General features: G+C 32.3%; 4 protein-coding genes across 7 annotated transcripts; 2 read left to right on the top strand and 2 right to left on the bottom strand.

Annotated features, from left to right (window-relative positions):
* The first annotated feature begins 1,482 nt into the window (after window positions 1-1,482).
* On the top strand, window positions 1,483-4,877 carry LOC100253769 (transcription elongation factor 1 homolog). 4 transcript variants are annotated; one of them, XM_010657167.3, is made up of 5 exons: window positions 1,588-1,733; window positions 3,635-3,764; window positions 4,137-4,207; window positions 4,379-4,400; window positions 4,484-4,877. In XM_010657167.3, the coding sequence occupies exons 2-5, from the start codon at window positions 3,652-3,654 to the stop codon at window positions 4,563-4,565; spliced, it is 288 nt and encodes a 95-aa protein (XP_010655469.1). In that variant the 5' UTR covers window positions 1,588-1,733; window positions 3,635-3,651; the 3' UTR covers window positions 4,566-4,877. The 4 variants fall into 4 exon arrangements, with proteins under 4 accessions (XP_010655470.1, XP_059595996.1, XP_010655469.1 ...); XM_002277915.4 differs by having other exon boundaries at window positions 1,643-1,733; window positions 3,640-3,764; XM_010657168.3 differs by lacking the exon at window positions 4,379-4,400 and having other exon boundaries at window positions 1,483-1,733.
* Window positions 4,878-6,050: 1,173 nt separating this feature from the next.
* Window positions 6,051-10,211, bottom strand: LOC100243518 (transcription factor VOZ1). The gene is made up of 5 exons (XM_002273232.5): window positions 9,921-10,211; window positions 9,476-9,722; window positions 9,206-9,364; window positions 7,342-7,858; window positions 6,051-7,205 (listed from the first exon to the last, which is right to left on the bottom strand). The coding sequence occupies exons 2-5, from the start codon at window positions 9,701-9,703 to the stop codon at window positions 6,652-6,654; spliced, it is 1,458 nt and encodes a 485-aa protein (XP_002273268.1). The 5' UTR covers window positions 9,704-9,722; window positions 9,921-10,211; the 3' UTR covers window positions 6,051-6,651.
* Window positions 10,212-11,969: 1,758 nt separating this feature from the next.
* LOC100265844 (OPA3-like protein) lies at window positions 11,970-17,302 on the bottom strand. The gene is made up of 4 exons (XM_002273257.5): window positions 16,871-17,302; window positions 15,806-15,940; window positions 14,272-14,358; window positions 11,970-12,527 (listed from the first exon to the last, which is right to left on the bottom strand). Exons 1-4 carry the CDS (start codon window positions 16,997-16,999, stop codon window positions 12,372-12,374), a joined length of 507 nt encoding a protein of 168 aa, XP_002273293.1. The 5' UTR covers window positions 17,000-17,302; the 3' UTR covers window positions 11,970-12,371.
* A 2,611-nt stretch (window positions 17,303-19,913) lies between these two features.
* On the top strand, window positions 19,914-21,766 carry LOC100248671 (trans-resveratrol di-O-methyltransferase-like). The gene is made up of 2 exons (XM_002278056.4): window positions 19,914-20,859; window positions 21,048-21,766. Exons 1-2 carry the CDS (start codon window positions 20,077-20,079, stop codon window positions 21,348-21,350), a joined length of 1,086 nt encoding a protein of 361 aa, XP_002278092.1. The 5' UTR covers window positions 19,914-20,076; the 3' UTR covers window positions 21,351-21,766.
* The last annotated feature ends 2,288 nt before the right edge of the window (window positions 21,767-24,054 follow it).

The following is a 24,054-nucleotide window of genomic DNA, read 5'->3' as shown; positions in this document are numbered from 1 at the left end:
AATTTTTTAAAAAAAAAAATCAATCATTTTCATCAACTAAAATTCATGTATTCTTTAAATCTAAAAATATTTAATTATATTTTTAATATTTTATATTTATAATTTAATCATGATTTTCGTAAAAACATTTTAATAAATGCTCAACTTTTAATACTTCCATAAATATTTAATTTTTCTATGTGCATTTTTTTATCGATAGTTATTCTTTAGTTGCATATAAATTTAAAATATTTTAAAAGTGTTTTATAATAAAATTATAGTATGTTTGATAATGTTTATACAGCGAGAGCCTGTTTTGTAATGATTTTATGAAACATTATTATAATACGTTTTGTGGTAATTTTATGAAGTATTTTTAGACTTTCTTACATTTTAAAATTTTTATCTTTCAAATATATATATAACTAAAAACACTTTTTTAAATAACTACCAAATATACAATTAATATTTTTAATACTTTAAATTTTTTATTATTTAAGTATTAGAAATATTATAAATGTTTTTAAAAATCACTTTGAAATGCAATTTTAAGAATGTGTTTGACGGTTATTATAAAAAATGTTTATAATATTTATAATACTTTAAAAAATTATCTTTTAAATATTATAAATGTTGGAAATATTGTCAAACATACTTTATTTTAGAAAAAAGTTTATATTTTTTATAACACTTAGATGATAAAAAATTTGAAATGTTAGAAAAATAAAAAATGTTTCTCATAATTACGGGTTTTAAGAGTGTATTTGGGAGTGATTCTATAAAGCATTTATAACATTTATAGTATTAGTAACATTTATAATATTTAAATGATAAAAAAAATTAAAGTATTATAAATATTAAAAAGACTTCATAAAATCACTACAAACAATATTTTTAATAAAAATATTTATATCTGAAAGTATTTTGAAGAAAAACCACTTAAAAGTATTTCTTAAATTTTACAAAACATTTATGATCCGTTTAATAATGATTTCAAAAAATATTTTTAACATTTTTAACTCTTCAAAAGTTTTGTTTTTTCAAGTATTATAAATATTAAAAATATTTTTTAGAGTTACCACTAATCACACCGTAAAAATTTAAAAATATTAAAAAATTTAAAAACACTTTTCAAAATTATTGACAAACATGCTTTTTTTTTTAAAAAAAAGTGTTTTAAATTAAATATAAAATTTAATTCCTATAACAATTTTTTTCATATCAACATTAAATAATTCTAAAACACATAATTTTAAAATTGATTTTAATTATATTTATTTTTTCATATTCTTCATGGTAAAATAAATATAGGAAATTTATTTTTCTTAATATAATTAAGAAAATTATAAATACCTAAATTTTGTTTTATAAGTTTATTTTTTTATTCGTACAACAAATTCTAGATTCCTCGATGCGTAGTAGTATCAAAGAAGAATTACATAAGTCACATAAAGTCAAAGCTTTTAAAGATTTGTAAATTATGCAAATATTGAATTTGGTACACCCATTTTCACTAGAAGCCTTAGGGCATGAGTCCAACTCAAATTAAATTAAACCTAAGTTGAAAACACTCAAACTCCAAGTTCATTCAAATATTAAAATTGATTATTAATGATGGTCACGCACGCTACCCGAAGGCACGTGAGAGAGCACCCCTACACCTATAAATAAGAGATTAGAATTTCCATAATTCGGTTATTTAGAATATTGCAGATACAAAGCCTGGGTTTTTTCAAAATCCGAAGCGTTTGCAGGTAAACGCGATCGTTCTTCTAACGAATTTTTGTTGTCGATGCTGATTTCTATGTTATTTTTAGATATCTAAATTTCAAAGATTCTTCTTCTTTGATGATCTGTCGTTCTCCTTATTTCTAAATTGTAATTTCAATTTTTTTTTTTCGGGGTTTTTTCCCCAGAAAATTTTAGCTAGTTTCGATTGTGGAAAGATGCATCCAAAGCTAATTTAGGAGCTATGATAAAGTTGCCTTCGGTTCACCTTGATGTTCTTTTTTGTGCTCCGATGGAAAATTTTTCCGATAGGAAAGAAAAGTTTCAGATTTAAAGAGATCCTAAACCCGTTTTTGGTTACAGGCTAAATGAGAAATTTGGTGCCGGAAAATATTCCATAAAAGGAAAAATGACAAATGCATTTATATTTTCATCTATAGCGGGGAAAAGAATTATCCTATTCATATATGCTTTCAAACCCTACCTAGATAGTTTTTGTAGATTTTTTTTTTTTTTTTTTCCTGAAGAGCAAGGACTGTTATTTGCTTAATTAAAGAATGTTGAGAGTTCTGAATTTGATTCATATGCCGAAAATTGGTTGAATTTGTTTGTTTGAGCTTTTTTTTGTTCTGATCATTGGATCTCGTATAATTTTCTTGTGTCAAATATTAGGGTTTTTTTTTTTCTTTATCATTATTGGATGATGCATGGCATTGTTTGATGAAAAGCTCTGCAAATCTAGTGTAGAACTTTTAACATCAATTTTATTTTATTTTTTGATGAAAAATGAGTTATTGGCTTCAAGTCCTTCAATTTACATATTTGATTCAAGCAGTTGAATTTCAAATCCAAATCCAAATCCAGATATACACCTCCAACACAACATTCCTCATGAGTCTAATTAATCTGGGTTTTAATGTGGATGTATCTCAAGGTTTTGTCTAGCACTTTGGTTTAGTGAGAATAATTTGAGTTCTTCTTGTTTGATATCATTAAATTATTTGAAAGACCTTGGGCGAAGAAAAAAGTGTTATCGAAGAATGTCCTTTTTTTTGTCAAATCATTTATCATTTGAAGAACTTCCAAAACAATAAATTATTTGAAGAATTTCCAAACAATTGAGAGAAGACTATCTTCCAAAACAGCTGTGAAAGATTGTTCGTAGTTCAGTAACAGCTTTGAGGGGCAAATAGGTATTCAAAAGTTATTGAATTATTTAAATCCAAATTTTCTTGGAATTAAATCCTTAAGATAAAAGCATGTTCCACTCCGCATGTTTATATTATAGAATGAAACATGTTATATGAATTATAAATATTATTTAAACACGAACATTCTTAGTGTTAAATCTTTGAAACAAAAGCCTATTTCATTCCACATATTGCACCGTAGAATAAAACTTCTAATATGAATCATAAATATTAGGTAGTGAATGGATTATGTGTGTGCTTAGCAATCTACAACTTGGAATGAGAATACCATTTTTGAAACTTTGTACTTTCACTAATATGTCACCACCAACTACAAACCATCACCATTAGGATTGGAAGCATGATTTGTTTCACTATCCAATGCATGCGAATGCAATTTTTAATAATGTATTTAGCAATGTACTTATTCATTTTATTTTATTTTATTTTATTTTACATTTGCTTTTTATGTCAACTAAAATCCAATCATAGAAACTCTATTGTTAGGTTATGTTTTTTTTTTTTTTTAATGTGGTATTGTTAGGCTGTGTTGATATGCTCTCAGGTTATTTGTTTGATTGCTGAGCACTTCAATGGTTTCATTGAACTCTAGAATGTTATTGTGGTGGTTATAGAATTTCCTGATAACATTCAGTTAGATTTTCCTATATTCAGATGAATATTTTTCAAGAGACAATGTCCTATAAACTAACTTATTTATGTGTTGAAACTTGAAGAAAAGGACTTGAGCTATATGGGGAAGAGAAAGTCAAGGGCGAAGCCGCCTCCTAAGAAGCGAATGGACAAGCTTGACACTGTTTTCAGCTGCCCTTTCTGCAACCATGGTACTGGTGTTGAGTGCCGCATGTAAGCATTTACTTAATTCTTTGTCTGTTCCATAATTTCCTTTTGCCAAGGAACAATACAATCTACCAGCAACACCTCCACGATCCTTGGCCTAATTTATCCCCATCTTTTTGTCAACATAATCAAACATCTCTCTCTCTCTCTCTCTCTCTCTGGATTTCTTTGAAACATCATTGTTACCATTTCAAATAAGGGAACCATCTTGGAGATGGTCTCATGTATGGTTGAGCAAATTAAAAAAAGGAAACAGAAGTCCTCTGGTATGTGTTGTGAAAGCCATGGGTGCAATATTGTTGGTAGATGATCTGTCCCATAAGTTAAGGCTGTTGCTTGCCTAGTTGTATACTTATGTTTGATGTTCTCCTGTTTCAGCGATATGAAAAACCTAATTGGGGAAGCCTCATGCAGGATTTGTCAAGAGAGCTTCAGCACTACTGTAACAGGTATTGGCATTTAGTGTGTTTTAATTTTGCTATTCTTTGAGAATGATTAGACTTGGAGATTAGTCTTGGATGGTCTTTTACCTGTGCAATATATTATATTGGCAACTGAACAAATAAAAAAAGGGAAAAAAAGCCATATCTTAACCTTTTTTTATTTATTTGTCTCTACAGCTTTAACCGAGCCGATAGACATGTAAGTACAATTTATCTAAAACAGAACTTCATAGTTCCTTTTTCTCTTCCACACATATTTAACCAGAAGTTGCAACTCTACAGCTACAGTGAATGGATTGATGAATGTGAGCGGGTCAACAACCTGGAGGATGATGGTCATTTAGAAGGCAGAGCTGATGCCTAGAAAACCAATTCCATTTTGTGATAAAAAAGCTTGAAGTGATCTGAATGTTTTCAAGGTTTTGATGAATCTGTTGGTTCAGTGGGAACAATAGGTTATAATGTACTCGATGACAGTATTAGTAGTTCTAAGTAGGCCACTTCTGATTGTCACTGCTGCAGTTGGCTGGGAATTTGGAGAATAAGTGACCTTAACTGCATGAAAGTAAACTCCTTTGTTTCTGAACCCAACGGATGCATTTGATAAGACCTTAAGGTATTATGTATAAAGAATGTGTGCTAATGAAATGCTTGTGTCGGTGCTTGGTTTTTTCTACATTTATTGTTGTGGGTTGGCTTCGCAGTTAATTGGGAACCTTACTAGTGGCAACTTGGATGCAGTCCTATCGTGATGATATAGTATCTAGGTTATCATTTTGGCCTAGGGCCCGTTAATTTTTATTGGTTTTGTGCCTCTTACCGGAGATGTTATCTACCATCCTCTCCCTCAATTTGTCAGAAACTCTCCTCTCCCCCAAACGCATAATTGGGAAATTTTTGTACCTGGTATATAGAAGTCCTTGTGTTTGCCATTACCTACTCTTTAATTGCATAACTATTAATCAGGCTTAGATGAATAATCTCCTGCTGGATAAGTTAAATACTTAAATGCGATTGGAAAAGAAAAGCCATTCTTATGAATCTTATACCCGGAATAAAATAAGAAAGAGGTGGCGAGTTTCACATCATGACACCCTCGAGATGAAACAATTGGCACATTTTCTTTAGCAAAAAGAAAAAAGAAAAAAGAAAAGGCATTTTAACAACAATTTAAAGAAATCGATTCTATATATCTATCTATCAATCTGTTTATATATTCAAAATTAAAGAAAAAGATGGGACTGAATAAATAGCCGGCATTATTTGGAGAATTTATGAGAACCAGCAAAAAAAAAAAATTATTTTTATTGAGCCACATAATATTGATTTTCTCTATTGATTAGACCATATATACTCGGATATAAATATTAATTTTTCCATTGATTCATTCCAAAATTACAAAATTTCTTATACCTTAATTCATAATGAAATATCGTTCTTCAGAAAAAGAGATGTTCTGTTATATCAAAGAACAAATCGTAACTTATTCAAGTTAATAACTTGGGTTTGTGATAATTTATAAAATACATATGCAGGAAAGATAGAAAAAGAAAAGGCTGGTGGAAGGCCTCGACATAGGACCAAACTTGCTTGCATTATCACATGTTTTGGAAGAAACCTCCAACTTATCTCCCCTCTTCCCTGTTAACACAGTTTTCCATTTTGACCTTCAAGGGAAATACATTTAACACAAAAGCAAAATCAATCCAACCCCAAATCACATGCCTCAGCAGCAGCAGAATCATGATAAAAACCATCTAAGATGCTTGAGAAATGATCTAGATGAAAATCATTCATACAAGACCCAGACCCACCCGACAGATTATTTAACAGAAGACTCTGCAGCATATCATCTCCCAATTTAATGGGAATGGAGTTAAATTTGAAATAATATCCTATTTACAAGTCTTGGAGCATAGGAAAGACAGGAAATGTATCTCATGTATATATAATGACTAATATCATACACCCAACGACATTAAAGTACTGACTGCAACTATTATATCTTTTATGAGCAGTTTCGTGCCTCCAAAATTAGCATAAGAAGTCTCAAATCCAGCAAGCAGTTTCTTGCTTACATAATTAGCATAAGAAGTCTCAAACCCACCAGTGTGATGAAGAATTTTCTAGTCATGACATGCAAAGACAGGCCAGAGTAAAAACAGCCATTTTTTTGTTGTTGTAACCATCTTCCAGCAGTTAGACTAATAAGCTCCATCATCCAGACGGCAGTCTCAGGTAGCCCTTCCAGATGACAATGAACCATGCACAAAATCTCCATGGAATTGAAAAATGAAATTGGTGATGTTATTGAAAATATTAAACTGAGGACCGACTGGTCTGATGGAAAAACATGACTCCATCACTCCCTTGACTTATGGTGATATGCTTCAGAAAATGCAAACTAACTTATAATGCTACTTGGTCTGCACACATCCAATTTTCTTTCATCATGTCAAATAATAGTCACCTAAATTCTCCACAAGATAATCGTAAGGTCCTCCTACCCCATAATCACCTTGTTGATTTGGAGGTCCTACCCGATTTGGAGTAGAATAAACATCTCCAACACCATCCTTCATATTAATTTTTGTCCTTCCTTTAACAGAGCGCTTGTTATCTAAGGGAAACTCAGCAGTAAGCCTTCCCATCTGCTTCTGCAGATCAGCCACTGAATCAGTTGTTGCTTTTGCTTTGGAACTCTTCTTCCCATCAACAAGCTTCAGTTCCAACCTATACAAGGCACAAGCATCACACTTACTGATTTCATATTCATAAAGGTGCCACTCAAAATGGTTCAGAGGTTGCGGATCCATGTAGTAAGATCTTTTCAGTCCCCCATATTCATTCATCACTTGCTTCCTTGACTCATGCCAACCACGCCCACTATAATCTGGCAATGACCTCTGCTTTCTATTTCCACTCTCAAATGCTCTTCGAGGCTTGTCAAAAAAAAGCCATTCCCTAATTGTTTCACCCTCAAGAACTGACAGATCAAATAGCTCTGCAATGAAAGAGAGAAGAGAATTAATTGTTTTACAAAACATGTGAAGGGTAAAAATGAGTATGGCATAGAACCTGCCCTAATTCAGAAAAAATAACTGCAACATGAATTAAAGATGTGAGGACTAAAAACTTACCAGGAGCATTCCATGGGGATTTTGCAGTTGCAGCCCCTTCACATTCTGGGATACCAACATCTTTTCCTTGCACCTTTGCACTAAGAGCAGCAAAAAGCAGACCATCCTTCAGGCCTATGCCCCCAGGTCGTAGAACTGGGGTCATACCAGGAGGGCCTTCACTCAATGCCAGAGTAGCATGAAAGCTGCTGCAATAGTTTTGACACCAATCCATCCCTTGAGCTGGCCTGGGGCAATCCCAGAGTGCACATTTTGGCCCCAAGAATGCAGAAGGTGGAAGGCAAATACTTGGCAAAAAGCTAGAAATATGAGGCATAGCATCCTCTCCACACAGACCAGTCCCATCATAACCAGCAAAGAAGTTTTGCTCAAAGTCTTGTTGCAAATCAAACTGACGATAGTCCAACTGAGTAGCTCCTTCCAAATTGTGAACTCCCATATTGTGAGCACCTGAAGGAGAAATTTTGCATTGATCCACCAATTGAAAGCCATGCTCCTGTGGGCCCTTATTATAGCGCTGAAACAAATTAAATACAAAGCTTACAATAACTATCAATCTTCAATGCAAATTAACAATTTTGTGGAAGAAAATTTCATTAAATTAAAAGTGAGAAGAAAACTGCTGAAGCATGTGGTTATCTCTCTCTCTTTCTCTCTCTCTCTCTCTCACACACACACACATGCACACAACACAAATAGACATTTTTCAGGAGAATAAACTAAATTTGCATCATGAAATATAGGGCAAAATAACAAGGCAAAAACATATGATGTTTTAATACATAAGAAGGCTGGATCAGATTATACTTATTATTTATTTATTTTTCATGAGAAACTGAAGAACATTAACCATCTCAATCCTTCTTCCGTTTCATATGCTAATGCATTAAGGAAAAGTCATTTTAATGGAACATACATGAACCAATATTGCATTGCTTCCCATCACACACCGAAAAAAAAGGTTATCGGAGAAAGTCATAAAAGTTGGGGCAGACATTATACATTACGGCTCCCCATCAGGTTATGTTCTGGCACTGGAGGTCCACAATTATATAGTCAGAAAGGCAAAAACAGGTTAAATAAAAATTAAATATTTTGAATGTCCATTATGAGCAATCCGACTGGTAGGAAAAGTAATAGAATATATGTTTATAAGTTAATTACTTAAGCTCACAAATGCTCATGCACACAAGCTTGAGCACACATCAAGACTGGATTGGTGTCAAATGAAAGTCCCCTGACCTAAACCAATCTCACACTTCAAAAGTAGTGGGAGGCACAAAGACCAAATAAAGAGAAAAATGATCAAAGCAGCTTTACCTATGCAACAAAAGCCTGTAATTGGGCAAGTTAGAAGGAGCAACACTAACAAGTTTGGGTTGAAGGTGCTGCCTGTTCAAGGGGAAGACCAAACGTCAGTGAGTTGACGTGGGCAAAAAGAAGGATATGGGTGTATATTTTAACACAAGGAACATCTCCAAATAGCTGAGAGTCCAGGACAAAGCCTTTGTTGCTGCACAACAAGCCAGATCCCTCAAAATAGTGAAATATGAAAATGTTCAGCAAATTGGCATGCAACTAGACAAACAAATTGGCAACACTCAAATTGCTGAACATTCGCTCTCATACTTATATCCATCAGGTAATGAGGCTTCAACTCTTTTTAGCTCTCCCAAGCCATAAACATTCAATCCTGTTAGTGTGGCATATGCAACACAAATCAATCTGAGAACCCCAAGACGAACTTTATTCAAAGAAACAAAAATAATAATAATAATAACAACACATAGGAGAAATACTTATCAAAAAAAAAAAAAAATTCCAACACATAGGAGAAACAGAAGAGTTCTAGCAAAAAATCCACCTCTTGGAAAAGCACACTAGCTCCAATTTGATGGCCTTGAGCATCAGGCTCAGGTTTGGGCACTGCCCCATCAGCTAACGCACTAGTGGCATCGTCCTCCTCTTCACAAAGCTGCAACAGCCGGCAAATGTCCGAGGAAAACGACCCCAGACTACCGCCCTACAAAATCATCCATTAAAACCACAATTCACACCCACATGCTCTGATCAAACATCTCTATATATACACCCAAAAACACAAAGAGAAAATTGACCCGAAATTAATGCATACTTGTAGAGAAGATGCGGGAGAGGGTTCGTTGAGTTCGGCTTTCCACTCACGAAGCATCTGATGAAGCTGCTCCTCAAGGACCGCGACATCCACCGATCGGCTCTCCTTCCTCGCAGACTGCAGATCCGTGAACATCCCCTGTAGATCATCAACACGGTTCTTGGCCTTGTCCTTGAACATCTTGTGGGACGCCGACTTGCAATTGCTCTTGGAACCCTTCCCCATCATACAAAAACCCAAAAGTCCTCTACAAAAAAACAATAAACCCTCAATCAATCACAATAATTGGGATAAAAAATCGGATTATGAACCCTAATTGGAGTGAGATCTAAGTACTTCAGCCAAAACCCCTAAAATATATAAATAAATAACAGAATAAACCCAAGAAAGTGAGTGAGAGGAAATCACAGTGAAAGCAATTATTCCATAAGGAAGAGATGCTTACAAATGAAAGGAGGTGCAGAAGAAAAAGGAGAGAGAAAGTTAGATGAGGAGTCTTGGTGGGTAGTGGTTATGCTCTCCCTTCCTCCCTTCCTCCCTGTCCCCTCTCTCTATCTCTCTGTGGTGTGCACTACACAGTCGTCTCTCAGAGAAAAAAGAATAAAAGGGTACGCGGCAAAAGCCGGGAATATTAGTGGGTTATGGTCTCTGTCTTCTTCTCAAATTACAAACTATCACCATTTATTTCCTTTCTTTTTCTTTTTCTTTTTTGGGATGGAGTTTGGAACCAACGGAATAAATCACCACTTGTACAATTCATAGCCATGCCAAAATTTATAAATTATTATTTTTCAAAAATATTAATTTATTTATTTATTATTAAATATAATAAATAAGATAAATATGTGATAGATTTAGAAACGTGGGTTTTGTATTTTTATCACAAGTTTAATTAACTATGAATTTATTTTAGGTATATATATAGATCTAAAAATATGGTTAAAATAATTAAAAAAATAAATGATATTAAAATATTAGAATAAAAACTTGTTTGACAATAATTTTATATTATTTAGAATAAAATATAAAAAAAATATTTAACAACAAAAAATTGTTCTTTGTTTTCTATTTTTAAAAATAAAAAATGAGATGTTTTGAGAAAACACTTTTTAGTTATTTTTTACTTATTTTTTTAAGAATTATTTAAAAAAATAATTATTAAAAATAAAGTATTAGATACAAAAAAAAAATATTTAAAGCAAGTTAAAAACATTTCAAATTCTCAAATAAACTTTTGTTCTAAAAAAATTATTCTTCAAAACTAATTTTTAGAATTATTTTAAAAAATAGTTACCAACCACGATCTCACTCTTTTCCAATTGATATTATTTGCATTAATATGTTAAATATTTAAAAATCATTAATCAATTTAAAAATTTATGTTTATTCCATGGAATTTTTTCTTTTACGATACTTGACTAAAGTTTTTGTTTGTGTCAACAAGATGATAAGTCAGCACTACACCTAATCCCTTTAGTGTATGTTTTTTTCTTTTTCCCTTTTTTCGTCCTACTGCTATCTTAAAACAATGTACGCAGTTTTACGACTTGTCTAATCCTTATTAGCATCAATTCCAAACCACTAACCTTAAAGTCACAAGATATCTTAATGGCTAAGGCTAACTACTTCCAGATGGACTAAAGTTATGCTTTTATTTTGTACTTAGGGACAACTATTTTTTACTTTTTAAAAAGATAAAAAGATAAATTTTTTTTGTGTTTGGTTGCAGAATGAACCATGTAAAAGAAAATAAAAAAATAATTAAAATTAATTAAAAACTTATATATTTTTAAATGATTTAATTTTTATAGGGAATAATTAAAATAAGTAAATTAATTTAAAGTAACATATAAAAGTAATTTGTTGACTTCCTCTCCATTTTCTTTTCTTTGCAATTTTTTTTTTTTTTGGAACAAACATGGGTAGGATAATGAGAAAAATGAGGTCCAAGTATAGGGCCTACCATAGCAGGAAAAGGTGAAAGATATGTGGGTGTTGAAAGGCATAAAGAGGCCTCTCCACTACAAACCACAAGATTCCCATCTTGATGCCCTGCTGCCTGTTGGTATGGAATGGGTTTGAAAGGGTGTCTCTATAAAAAGATTTGTCACTGTGAAAGACGACCAGCATCTCATGTTTCAAATACGGTCAGATGTCAGATCATGATCCAAAACCAAATGCACTGCTTTGATAATTGGATTCCCATAATTGGAAATGGAAAAAAGGACATTGAGTAAGACTTGTTATCTAGTTCTGATCATGCATCTGCAACCTGTCAAGTGAGGCTAATTTACAGGAAATTAATATTAGAAACCAGGAATCCAAGAAGAAACTTATAGATCTATGTTATGTTCAACAGGGATGAATATGATCAATTGCTTAATCAAGATATCAGAAACTGAGAAGCATGCTTTTGATTACACTACCATTCTCTACCAAAACTGTTGAATGCTTGTATCTCCTGTAAATCGAGAACGGTCAATCTCTAACATGGTTGTAGTAACAGTTGAAGGGTATTATTAGCAGGGGAAAATATACCTTTCCAAGACTGGACTACCTCATGAGAGAACATTTCTGAGTCTCTCATTTGGTTAGCATACATCTGATATTTATCTCATTATGCATCACTTCAACAATAATTGCAGACCATAATTTGTATCTTGTTTCTCAGTGAACAGCATTGAGACATTTGCTATTCTAGTTTACTTCCCAACAACAGAAACAGAAACTCAATTTTGGTTGTTTTTACAAATGGAACACCATGCCCTGCCAGCAAAAATGGCCCAAGGTGGAAAGAATGAAAAGAAGAAACCTCTGCTTGCAAAAAGTGAAGACCATCGATGAATTGGGAATTAAGTCACTGAACTGTAATTTTTGACAAATCTTCTTTATTAGATCAAACTGCTGTTGACTTTTCAATTTCAGTTTGAGCAGGTTTCAATTTGAAAATACCACCAAGCCCTCGCCCCTTGGCAAGCTGCTCTATTTCTCCAAGTTTGTGCTTAAGAAGCTCCACTTCTCTTGCTAAATTTTCATCTCTTTGCCTCAGTTCCTAAAAAGAGTGAACAAATAGTATCTGTAAATAGGTCTTGGTTTCAGGTAAAACAGAAATTTGTTTGACAAGCATGACTCTAAGCCACGTGTTTGGATGCTGCATCTGATAATATAAACAATTGTTCTTGCTGATTTAATAATTTAAAACCACAGCAAGTCAAGATGTTTCTTAAATAAAAAAACAGAGTCCCCCATTCCCTCCACCACCACTCCTTTTTCTCATTAAATAACTACACAATGAATATGTCCATCAATAAGTCCTTATCTACTTCCAAACAACATTGAGGAATGTAATGCACTTTCAATTAACTCAAAAAATAAAAAATAAAAAAAAATAAAAAAATAAAAAGAAGAAGAAGGCATATTTACTTATGATAGAACAAATCAAAGATATATTTTAACTCTGGGGTGCTTCAAATATGAATAAAAGATTTGAATATCTCAAAACTTTTTGTTTCTATCAAGTAATAGAGGTAATTAAATAATAGGTAGTGCTAAGCATAATGGAGGACATGGTACTGATTCTGTTTCAATGACATAAAAAGCTGATTAGTCATATCTATCAACTATGTGGTGATCCAACACCCCTATTTCTCCAATTATGAAGTTCCACCCACACAAATCTATCATAAGTCAACTCTTTAGACAAACCGCTTGGATTGTCTATATATCACAGTGCACCATTTTTTTTTTGATAGGCATATATCACAGTGCACCATATCATCCTCTGAATGTTTCCCGGCACCATTTGGCCAAAAACATCATGGCTATAAAATCTTTAACTCTTCCTTTCCACTGTAGTTCATATAAAGAAAATTCACGAGACATGCTATGAAACCATGGTGCTTCCCTGCCCCCCAGTCCACCAAGAGAAGTGAAGCAATACAATCACAAAAGTGCACATGCCTTTTTCAGAAAAAGGATAGAACAATGTTCTATTTTGGATAATTAGAACCGGTCTAGCCATTCTTTGCATGATATTGGGAAATCTAATTGCTACTACTCAAACAAGCATGAAACATATGTTTGCATATGTTTATCCATAGGTCAAACTGAATATGTAATTATTGGGATAATTATCAGAGATTAAAATGGTCAATAAAATCCTCTTTTGGAAATTACAGCTGCAATGACCCTTTTTTTTTGTCTGGTTGAATTGTTAAAGCTGACTCTGATTGTATCTAAACAAATGTAGGATTACTTTCAAAGAGAGCATCCTTTTATAAAGAATTTTATTTTTTATTTATTTTTATTATTTTTTTACTTCCATTAGAAATAGAAAGAAAACTACAAGCAGTAATCTATTGCTTCCAAACTTTCAGTAAGCTTTGACAACTCCAATCTGTACTTTTATCTCAGAAAGTTTACCTTGATAATTTAAGTTCAGGAAAATGATTATAAGAAAAAATATATACATTAAAGAGGCATAACATATTGAAAGATATGGAAGTATAAACTGGATTTGGGCTGACAGAAGACAAGAAAATGTGAATGAGAACTTAATAATCATCAAAAATTGTTGTGTAACCATGCCCTTTAAGATAACTTAAAATGAAGTTGGCAGATTAAGTGACTCTTGGAATCTTACCATAATCCTTTAGGTAAAAATATCAAATATACAAAATCCAGATTTCAATCTTGTGGAGACCAAAGAAAAACAGCATTTCAAGGTCATTAAAATCAAATGAACACAAGCATTCCTCATCAATTATCAAAAAAAGGGAAGAGTACAGCAATAATACCTCCAGTTCTTGCTTCCGAATTTCCTCCTTTCTGGCTTCTGATCTAGAACTTCTTTGCACCTCAAAGATCACAGCAACTCCCGCAACCTATGTGTGAAAAATTAGGATGTAAGCAATATTAAGATGATCAAGTAATATATAATTAATTTGCAGGAACATTTAGTTTCAGTTGGATACTTATGTTGCGTCAGCATAAAATCACCTCTCTATTCATGTATAATTATGTGCAAGAACAGGAGCAGGGGTTGTGATCCATTGTAACCCAAATTTCATCTAGTATGGATAAAAATACTCCACAGCCATCAAATTACAAACCTGTAGCCAAGGGTGGTACCTCCTAGAGCAGTCTGTAGAGGGTAGAGCTATTATTTTAACAAAAGGCAACATAAATTTTGATTTTATTTGTTTCCTTTTTCAGGAGAAAATGGAGCAGTCCTCAAAGTCCTGCAGTTTTACATGCTGATGAGATTGCTACAGTTGCTCTAGGATCCATTCCCAAAAATGAATTAGGACCAAACAAAAGCCCAAGTTTTACAAATCTTTCTAAAACTTCCTACTTTCTGTAACACTGACTCTCATCATCAAGAAAGGATGCAATGGAATGGAAATTCAAATTTAATTCATCCAATACACCATTACTGGTCTTGTAAGTGGAGATATTGATTCAGGATTATTCAACACCAGGAATCATTCAGAAAAAAAAGGGACCAAATTGCATATAGATGAAGGGCCAATGTCCTTAATTGACTTTGTTGATTGGTTGGATTCTCATTAAGGGAGGGAGTACTTTTTTGTGTTGTCCCTCTTTCTTTTTGCTTGTCCCTTTTGGTGGCCATTATATACATCCTATGTACTTTAGTACACTCGTTGTGGCTCTCCTTTTATATAATACTCTCTTTATTTACATATCAAAAATGATTCAATGAAAAAAAATTCATATACCAGAAAATTTGAATTGCAATATTCACAAATAACTCCTGAACAGTTGAATTATGTGGTTAAAAGATACAAAAATTGGTCAAAACTATCACAGTGGGAATTCTGTAATTATAGTTTAAGCTTTTGGTTGCAGAGCAGCTATGCAAGAGCTGTTGTATGCTCATGGACACTGCAATTGTCCTTTCCTCTCATCTAGGATAGGGTATATTACCTTTTCATGTTCAACTCAAGTGAAGAAGACAATTCGATTCAGTAACATTGTCAATACTCGGATTAGATAACTTTAATCTAACACAAAAGCTATGTTCTCTTCTTCACGTTCTAAATCTTAAGAAGTGCACATGCATGACTACATGGAGATGCAGAGATGCACATATCACTGCACAAACAGCATAAGTTGCACAGACATGCACATTTACAAACACTGACTTACATGCGTACACACAAATACATCTACGTACACCATCATGAAAGCATTTGTGTATGCTCAAAGAATTGCTATTAGGATTATTACTTTAAGGCAACGGGTCCAAATTACTAAATCAGTTCTATATAGAAAACAAGTTAGAATGGAGTGAAATGAAATAAAAATTACCGTAAAGACGAATAATTCCCCTATAAGGTCTACTGCAGCTTGAACAGCTTTCTCCTCATTTAGAGGACGGATCTCAACATCTGTAGCATGACCATAGATTCGTCTTTGCATTGTTGTAGTCATTCTATGGTTTGCCTGGATACGATACACCACTATCAGTAAGAACACATATTGAATTCTGGTAAATCCATGCGCAAGCTAGAAGAACCAATTTTCAGGACAAATAAGCATAAAAAGAATTTTTTTTTTTTCTAGGAGAGTGTTTGGTAAAACTTAATACTTATTACTTAACGAGTTAGATTAACTTTAAGTTAAATTATTTTGAATAGGGTATTCGGTAAAACTCAATATTGATTACTTAAATGACTTAAGTTAACTTTAAGTTGATATATTGTATATGCAATGAAGAATAATACAAAGATAAAATGAATTTCAAACTCGTAGCATGATAACTAAAGGTAACTGGGCAAAATTAGAGTGTGCAGAAACAACATAAAAAGAGGAACCCAACATGGTTTTGAAACCGATTTTAAAATGTCATGGCAGAAGCATCATCCAACTGGCAAATAAGGCAAACTCTGGCAGCAAAACAATAAGGCAAGTTCTGCCCTGTTGTCAGATAGAACCACTGTGCTAAAATTGATTGTATCCTAAAAGCATCTACCTTCATACAAATAGTTGAATAAAAACAGTTTAACAGAGAACACGGATGCTTCATTTCCTGTGGATTCAGAATAATCCCCAAATGGAGCTGTAGGTGATCTTAGGTAAATTATTTTGTCATTTCAACCCATTATTTCAAATAAATGAAAGAATTCAGAAACGTTGGAAAATTCCGGCAACCCTTTACACACATCATTCACTTAGAAAATAAAATTCGGGCAAAGAAACTCGGCGGGGCAAATATACAGTGAAAGTTTGTTTGAAAAATGTTTCCAATTTCTGCAGTTTTGGGCAACAAGTCAATGATCAATGTCAAATTAGGTAAAAAAATCAGGCCACCATCCAATCACATTATAAATCAACACCCCAGTAAGAAACAGACAGATCGAGAGGACATTGTACCTGAGCCATGTTGACGATGAATTGGCGGAACTGAGGGTGCAATCCAGCCTGTTGTTTGAGCCTAGAAGCGATGGGTTTGCTGAGAGTTTTCAAGGCGAGGGTACCGAGCTTTACAAGTGGGAGGACCATTACTACACTGTATTTCGTTCTTCTTCTCCCGATTACTCAATTATTCGATCTTTAGCCTCCACAGAGAAATTGGGTAAAATATAAAGAGGGAAACTTTAGTTGTTGACTGGTTCGGTGGGAGTTGCTTGGTAAAGAAGAAATAATGCGTGCAAAGCTGCGAAACAGGCCAAGGTCAAATGAAGGAGGAAGGCTTCAGATTTTTTCCATTTCAGGCAAGTTCCGCCTTGCATCGCATATGGAAAATTTCTTTTTCTTTTTGTCTCGCTTTATGATCTTCCCACCCTTATGTTATTGCTCGAAAAGAAAACCTAGAAAGTTCCGTTACTTTCGGTTCAGTAAGCTTCGTCATTGGATATTTCATCTATTCACGTGTAGTCTTCTAAATGGTTGGAGTTTATTTGGCAATAACAGTTTTTTATTTTTGAAAACAAAAAAGTTGTTTTAAAAAATTTATGATACTAGTCCATGGTTATACTCCAAAACAGTTTTTAAAATTAAAGTAAGACAAAACATAATGTTAGATTCTCCAAAACGGGTCATAAAGCTACCTATAAATCTTCTATCTGGAATAATGTCAGACTTTTCTAAATGGTCTAAAAATTTGGCCCATAATATTATGAGATTTGGATTGATTCAATTTTCCTTTTTGATTATCATTAATAGTCATGGTATTGACTATAAGTAAAATGAATATAAATAGAGTTATCATCGTCCCTAAATTTTCAATATTTATTCAAATACATATACACAATGTTTTAAGATTGATTAAAAGTTTTGAAACATTTCAAATATCTTAATATCAAATTTGATTTTTAGATTTTCAAATTATTAATGACCATAGGTATGTTTCATTGACTTTGTGATTGACAAAGTCAATATAAATAGAGCCCTTGTGGTTAGGTCTCTATGCCTCCAATATTTATTTAAACACATATACACCATGATTGATTAAAGGTTTAGAAGCATCTCAACCTATGTGCATATTAAATTTAATTTCTAAATTCTCAAACCATCAATGGCCGGAGATATGTTTCATTGGCTTTGTGGTGGGCATAGTGAATATAAATAGAGCCTTCATGGTTAGGTCTCTAAGTTTTCAATGTCTATTTAAACACATATACACCATTGTTTTGAGACTGATTAAGGATTTATAAGCACCTCAACCTATCTAAATATCAAATTTGATTTCCAGATTCCCAAACCATCAATGACTAGATGTATATTTCGGTTATTTTATTTATGCATTTGATATATGCTATTAAGTTTTGTGAATATGTTTAGATTGATTTTAACACTTGCATGTAATATAACAAAGTCATAGAACTAAACAAATTGATCCAATTAATACAACAAATTCATAGAACTTAAAATTAGATTGATTAATATTAAAATGTAATAGACCAAAACTTATTTTGAATGAATTTATTAGTTCCTTATTCACTCAAAACTATATTTTTTTGAATTTTTTTATTAATCAAATAAATTTTAAATCAAGTAAGACTAAATATGTTAGATTTATTAATAAGTATATTAATTTTTAAAAATAATTTTAAACTCAAATACTAAACTAATCAATACAAAAAAAAAAAATTATGGACAAAAATTAATTTATATTTCTCCTCATAAATTTTTAAATTTTCTCACTAAAAAATAGATTCTATGTCAAGCAAAACTTAAAACATTGAATTTGCTAATAAGTTTGTTAATTTTTAAAAATAATTTGGAACTCAAGAACATAGTCACCATTGGAAATTCACAAATAAAAATCGATGATTCTACTGTTTCTCCTCTGCATGTAATTATACTTCTTAAAATTCTTTTAATGGATAGATAGATTTCAAATCAAGTAACACATAATGTATTAGAGTAATTATTAATGAGTATAATACAAAATTCAAAACTAAATCCAATTAGTACCAATAAATATTAGACCAAAACTAGTTCTAAATGAATGATGAATTTACTATTTTTCTTTTATTAAGCATATTTTCTATAAAAAAAAATCACTAGACAACTATATTCTAAATTAAGTGAAACTTAATGCTTTATATATATATATATATATATTTTTAATGAATCTACTAATTTTTAATAATAATTTAAAATGAAAAGGTTGAATTGAAGTAGTCCAAAGTGTAAATATGCAACAACTATTAATTATTACTATTTTTAAATTATTATTTACTTTTAATAAAAAAATCAATTATACCATAATGAAAATATTAATATTCTTATTTTATATTATGGACTAAAATAGTATCATTTTTAATAAAAGAATATTTAGGATTCATATTTTATTAAAATTTATTTATTTTTAATTATAAAACTATTTATTATTTTTAATAAAACATGAATTAAATTTGTTAATATTATATAAATTGAATTTACAAAATCAAAATAGAAAAATTATTTTTAAAAACAACTAAAATTAATTTATATCCAAATAATTTTATTATTTTTTGTTCTTTGAAAAAGTGTTCTTAAAAATAAAAAATCTAGTCAAATAACTAGTTTTTAAAAAAAAAATATGATATGTTTTTAAAAAATATGATCAAATAGACCCTTTGTTTAAAAATATGTTTTTTAAAAATGATGAGTAGGTACATTCATGTAAACAGCAAGAGGAAACAAAGGATGCAAGCATTCATGTAAACAGATACTTGGATTTCAAAAAGAAGACTTTTTTTGTCTTCTAGATGGTCAGACTCTACCAGTAGCAGCGTAGAAATTCCAAGTTAAGCGCATTACGCTGGCTGAATTTTAAAGTCAACGGGTGGGGGCAATAAATAATGGATAGACTAACGGTAACCTTTGAAATTTTGAAGCTTGGGAAGTTCTATTTGAACTCCACTTCCTCCTCAGCCAGTAATCATTCTCCCATTATCCATTACTAACAATAAAGAATTTAGTAGTATGAAATAATTGTCTCCAAATGCCAACTCCAGAAGAGATGCCGAGAATTCATGAGCACATGACATCACGTTAGTGGAAAATGAAAGAATGGCCCGACACGCTGTCCTCCATAATTATTCATCTATGTAAGGGAAGCTGCAGGACAGGTCTATGGTGAGCAGAGGATGGATCTCATTCATGGCGAGGGAGGAAGTGAGTTGTTTCAAGCTCAATCTCATATGTACAAGCATATTTTTAACTTCATAAATTCCATGGCACTCAAGTGTGCAGTTGAGCTAGGCATACCTGACATAATCCACACCCATAACCATCCCATCAGTCTTCCCCAGTTGGTCTCCGCCCTTCATCTCCCCCCTACAAAAACCAGGTATGTGAACCGGCTCATGCGTGTGTTGGTGCATTCGGGCTTCTTTGCCACAGCAAAAGTTCATGAAAATCAAGAAGAAGAAGATGAAGGGTATGTTCTCACAACTTCTTCTAGGCTACTCCTCAGCAAGGATAACAATAATGTTCCCAACTTGTCAGCCTTCGTTCTGGCAATGCTCGATCCAGTCTTGGTAACTCCTTGGCACTTCCTAGGAGACTGGTTCAGAGGGAATGACCTCACAGCATTCGATACTGCGCATGGGAAGAGTTTTTGGGACTATGGAAGCCATGATCATAAATTTTTCAACCTTTTCAATGAAGCAATGGCCAGTGATTCTCGAATGATGAGTTTGGTCATTAAAGATTGCAGACCAGTTTTTGAGGGGTTGGGTTCGTTGGTTGATGTAGGGGGCGGCAAGGGGCTTATTGCCAGGATCATTTCCGAGGCCTTTCCTCAATTGAAATGTACAGTATTTGACCTCCCACATGTCGTTTCTAACTTTCCAGAGTGTGGGAACTTGAAGTATGTTGGAGGCGATATGTTTCAGTCTGTCCCTACTGCAGATGCCATCCTACTTAAGGTACGCATTTCCTCCTCCATAAGACGATCAATCTCTCTTTAAATTGAGCGTATGTTCAAAAGTTATTTTCTTCCATGGTTTGTTTTTGTTACCAAAATCTGCTAGATCTTGTGTATGTATGGTGATGTTGGAAAAAAAAATGTAATTTTGCTTTCATTTTTCTGATGGAAAAATGCGAATGATGGCAGTTGGTTTTGCATTCTCTGAGTGATGAGGAATGCGTGAAGATACTGAAAAAATGCAGAGAAGCAATTCCAAGCAAAGAGAAGGGAGGAAAGGTTATTGTCATAGACATAGTGATAAATGAAAAGAAAGAAGAACATGATATAACTGAAGCGAAGCTCCTGTTTGACCTACTGATGATGACTGTGGTTACTGGGAGGGAAAGAAATGAGAAAGAATGGGAAAAGCTTTTCTTGGAGGCTGGTTTCAGCCATTACAAGATAAACCCCATATTCGGTTTAAGGTCCCTTATTGAGGTGTTCCCTTAGACTGAGAGTTCAGTTGTGTATTATGAGCTTGGGATATGAGTCCAATGTTACTCTGCAGCATGGTCACCGTTGTTGCAGACTCTACAATTTGATGTGCAGCAACTAAATGGAAGAATGGCTTCAAATGGGCAGCAGAATTACTGGTTGTTTCCAATTAATTAAGTTGTTACTTGGTTGTGTCTGTCTTAAATTTCATCCCATTCATGTTCCATCTACACAAATTTTGGGCTCTCTGCAGTCGGGGGAAAAAGGGCTGCTGGGAGGGTTCTTGATCTCCTGGGAGCAACTGCTTTTTCCTTTCAGGCAGACGATCAAAAACCATGCAAGCTGGGAAAATTTGTTGCTTGTATTGAACATTGAATGGTGAGTTTTTCAACATTAGATTTACAGCAATTAGCAAAAGTGGGGTTGTGATCAGCTTAGAAGTTCATATAACCCTGCTGGTGATGAGCTACTTGATTGGTTTTGTGTTTATGATCTTGAGTGGGATCTTTCCTTCTTTATCCTTGCTTTTTCTAATTTGTATTGTGATTACTATTGGAGAACTTAAAAAAAAAAAAAAAAAGGAAAATATATTCAAAGTCAATAAATTATTTATATATATATATATTTTTTAAACTCATTTTATTTATTTTTTTCATTATATAAAAATTAAATACTTTTAAAATATATAAAATTTTAAATAATTTTAATTATATTTGTTTTTTTTAAATATTTTTATAATAGAATTGAATATGAAAAATCATTTTTTTAATATTTTTTTCTTTTCTTATGAGTTTGGAATCGAAGCATAACCAAAGAGTAACGATTTTTAGGAGTAATGATCAGAGGAAATTACCTCAGGGCATTTGGGATGAGGTAATTAATTATCAGCCTTTATATTTATCATTCATTCTTTAATAATATATTTCTCAAAATGCTTTTAAATTTATAAATTATTGAATTCTATAAATTAGCAAATGGATTGACGGGAAAACACAACGAGAATAGGAAGGGTTTTTGAAGTTTCTATCCTAATAGAATAACTTTGGTATAAATATAAATGAGTTTGAGATAGGTATGAATTTTTAAAAACTTAGAATGAGTTTAAGTTTGACTTTATTGGGTCCCATTTTGCTTTGATTATATATAATATTAAATAAAAAATATTTTAATTATTCTTTTTTTTTGTTTTTTTAATATAAATGAAATATTATTTTTCTTAAAAATGAATTATAAATATTTATAGTATTTGTTAATTATAAGAAAACATTAAAAAATAAAAATAAAAAGGTTAGTGATGGTTAGAATGGAGGTGACACGTCTTGAATCTACCTTATTGCTATCCTTACATGACACCTCGCACTATATACAACATACCACAAATTTATGTATTATTCCTCAACCCACCATGTTGTCATCCTAGTATGTAGAGGTGTCCAATGGGCTGGGCAACCCAAGCCTGTGGCTTGACATGCTAAAATACTGGGTCGGGTCGACATAATCCAATTGTAGTAGTGGCTTGGACTAGCATAGCCTGAAGCAATAGGTCGTGTTGGGCCTAAGGAAACAACCTGTCGTGCCATCATGCTGGCCCACCCATACCTTTTTTTTTTTCTTTTTTTTTTCATGTAATTTGTTGAAATATTGAATAAAAGAATTTTTTTTTTATATTTAATTTCCTTTTATATTCCACTATTTTAAATTTATTGTTATTTTGATTAAAAAAATAAATTCAAATATAATTTTTTTACTATTTTTAAAAACAAAAAACTAATATTTCTATAAATTTTATAATTACAAATTCGATAAATATAAATATAAAAAATAAAAAGTATAATTATTAGAGATGTTTAAAGTAATAAAAAGAATTTTTATTAAATAATGAAAATAACTTAAAGAAAAAATGACTTAAAAAATTAAATTAAAATTTTTAATAAAATAAGTGGTCCATGGGCCACAACCCATTGACACAACACAACCCTTGACACAACGAAGTACGGAATGATACAATTAGCCCATGAGCTTATGGGTTGTGTCATGCCACCTATTTGGTTTGCATGGGCTGGTCCGGCCTAGCCTAACACGAGTTTTAAGTGGGCTCGGCCTTGGACACCTCTACTAGCATGACACATCACACTATGTATAATAGAGACCACAAATTTATGTGATATACCCATTGAAAACTTTCTTAATTCTTTGCCAATTAGCTTCCTAGTAAAAGACACAAAGTTATAATATTTATTTTGGTTATGATCTTATTACTCATGAATTTTTAAATAATATATTAGGCTTTATTTAATTCCTAAATGTTAAGAAAAATAATTTTTTTTATATTTGATTTTATTATGTAAAATATAAAAGAAGATAGAAAAATATTTAAAATGAGTCAGATTTGAACATTGTCTGATAATAATGTGTTCCCTTCGTCCATGGAACACATTGACATCTAATGTATGGTCTCCACTAATTCGATCCATAACTGCGTTTCTACCTGATCCATAACTGCTCTAATTCGATCCTCTAATGCATGGTCTCCACTTTCATCAAGTGACTCATCTTCCCAGTAGGAGCCATTTTCATAGGAAATGGTGCCAATTGCTGGAGCAAAATTTTCCAACAACACTTCTTCTCAAGCTTCCACTCTTCAACTCTGCTGACAACTACAACAAGTCCATCCGCTAAGTAGCTTCGTACTCCTTTGGGAGTTTCTTGCACATAGAGG

The sequence above is a fragment of the Vitis vinifera genome, chromosome 10 (genome assembly GCF_030704535.1).
Source record: "Vitis vinifera cultivar Pinot Noir 40024 chromosome 10, ASM3070453v1".
In the NCBI taxonomy this organism is placed as follows: Eukaryota; Viridiplantae; Streptophyta; class Magnoliopsida; order Vitales; family Vitaceae; genus Vitis; species Vitis vinifera.
This window is presented reverse-complemented; position numbering and strand designations above follow the sequence as displayed.

Coding starts and splice junctions, on each gene's coding strand:
- LOC100265844 (XM_002273257.5), bottom strand. CDS start 16,999: ATGGTCCTCCCACTTGTAAAGCTCGGTACCCTCGCCTTGAAAACTCTC. Junction 14,359..15,805: donor GGGAATTATTCGTCTTTACG/GTAATTTTTATT, acceptor TTTCACACATAG/GTTGCGGGAGTTGCTGTGAT. Junction 12,528..14,271: donor TTCGGAAGCAAGAACTGGAG/GTATTATTGCTG, acceptor CACTCTTTTTAG/GAACTGAGGCAAAGAGATGA.
- LOC100248671 (XM_002278056.4), top strand. CDS start 20,077: ATGGATCTCATTCATGGCGAGGGAGGAAGTGAGTTGTTTCAAGCTCAA. Junction 20,860..21,047: donor CAGATGCCATCCTACTTAAG/GTACGCATTTCC, acceptor GAATGATGGCAG/TTGGTTTTGCATTCTCTGAG.
- LOC100243518 (XM_002273232.5), bottom strand. CDS start 9,703: ATGATGGGGAAGGGTTCCAAGAGCAATTGCAAGTCGGCGTCCCACAAG. Junction 9,365..9,475: donor CTCCCGCATCTTCTCTACAA/GTATGCATTAAT, acceptor ATGATTTTGTAG/GGCGGTAGTCTGGGGTCGTT. Junction 7,859..9,205: donor CTAGTGTGCTTTTCCAAGAG/GTGGATTTTTTG, acceptor AATTTGTTTCAG/CGCTATAATAAGGGCCCACA.
- LOC100253769 (XM_010657167.3), top strand. CDS start 3,652: ATGGGGAAGAGAAAGTCAAGGGCGAAGCCGCCTCCTAAGAAGCGAATG. Junction 3,765..4,136: donor ACTGGTGTTGAGTGCCGCAT/GTAAGCATTTAC, acceptor CTCCTGTTTCAG/CGATATGAAAAACCTAATTG. Junction 4,208..4,378: donor CTTCAGCACTACTGTAACAG/GTATTGGCATTT, acceptor TTGTCTCTACAG/CTTTAACCGAGCCGATAGAC.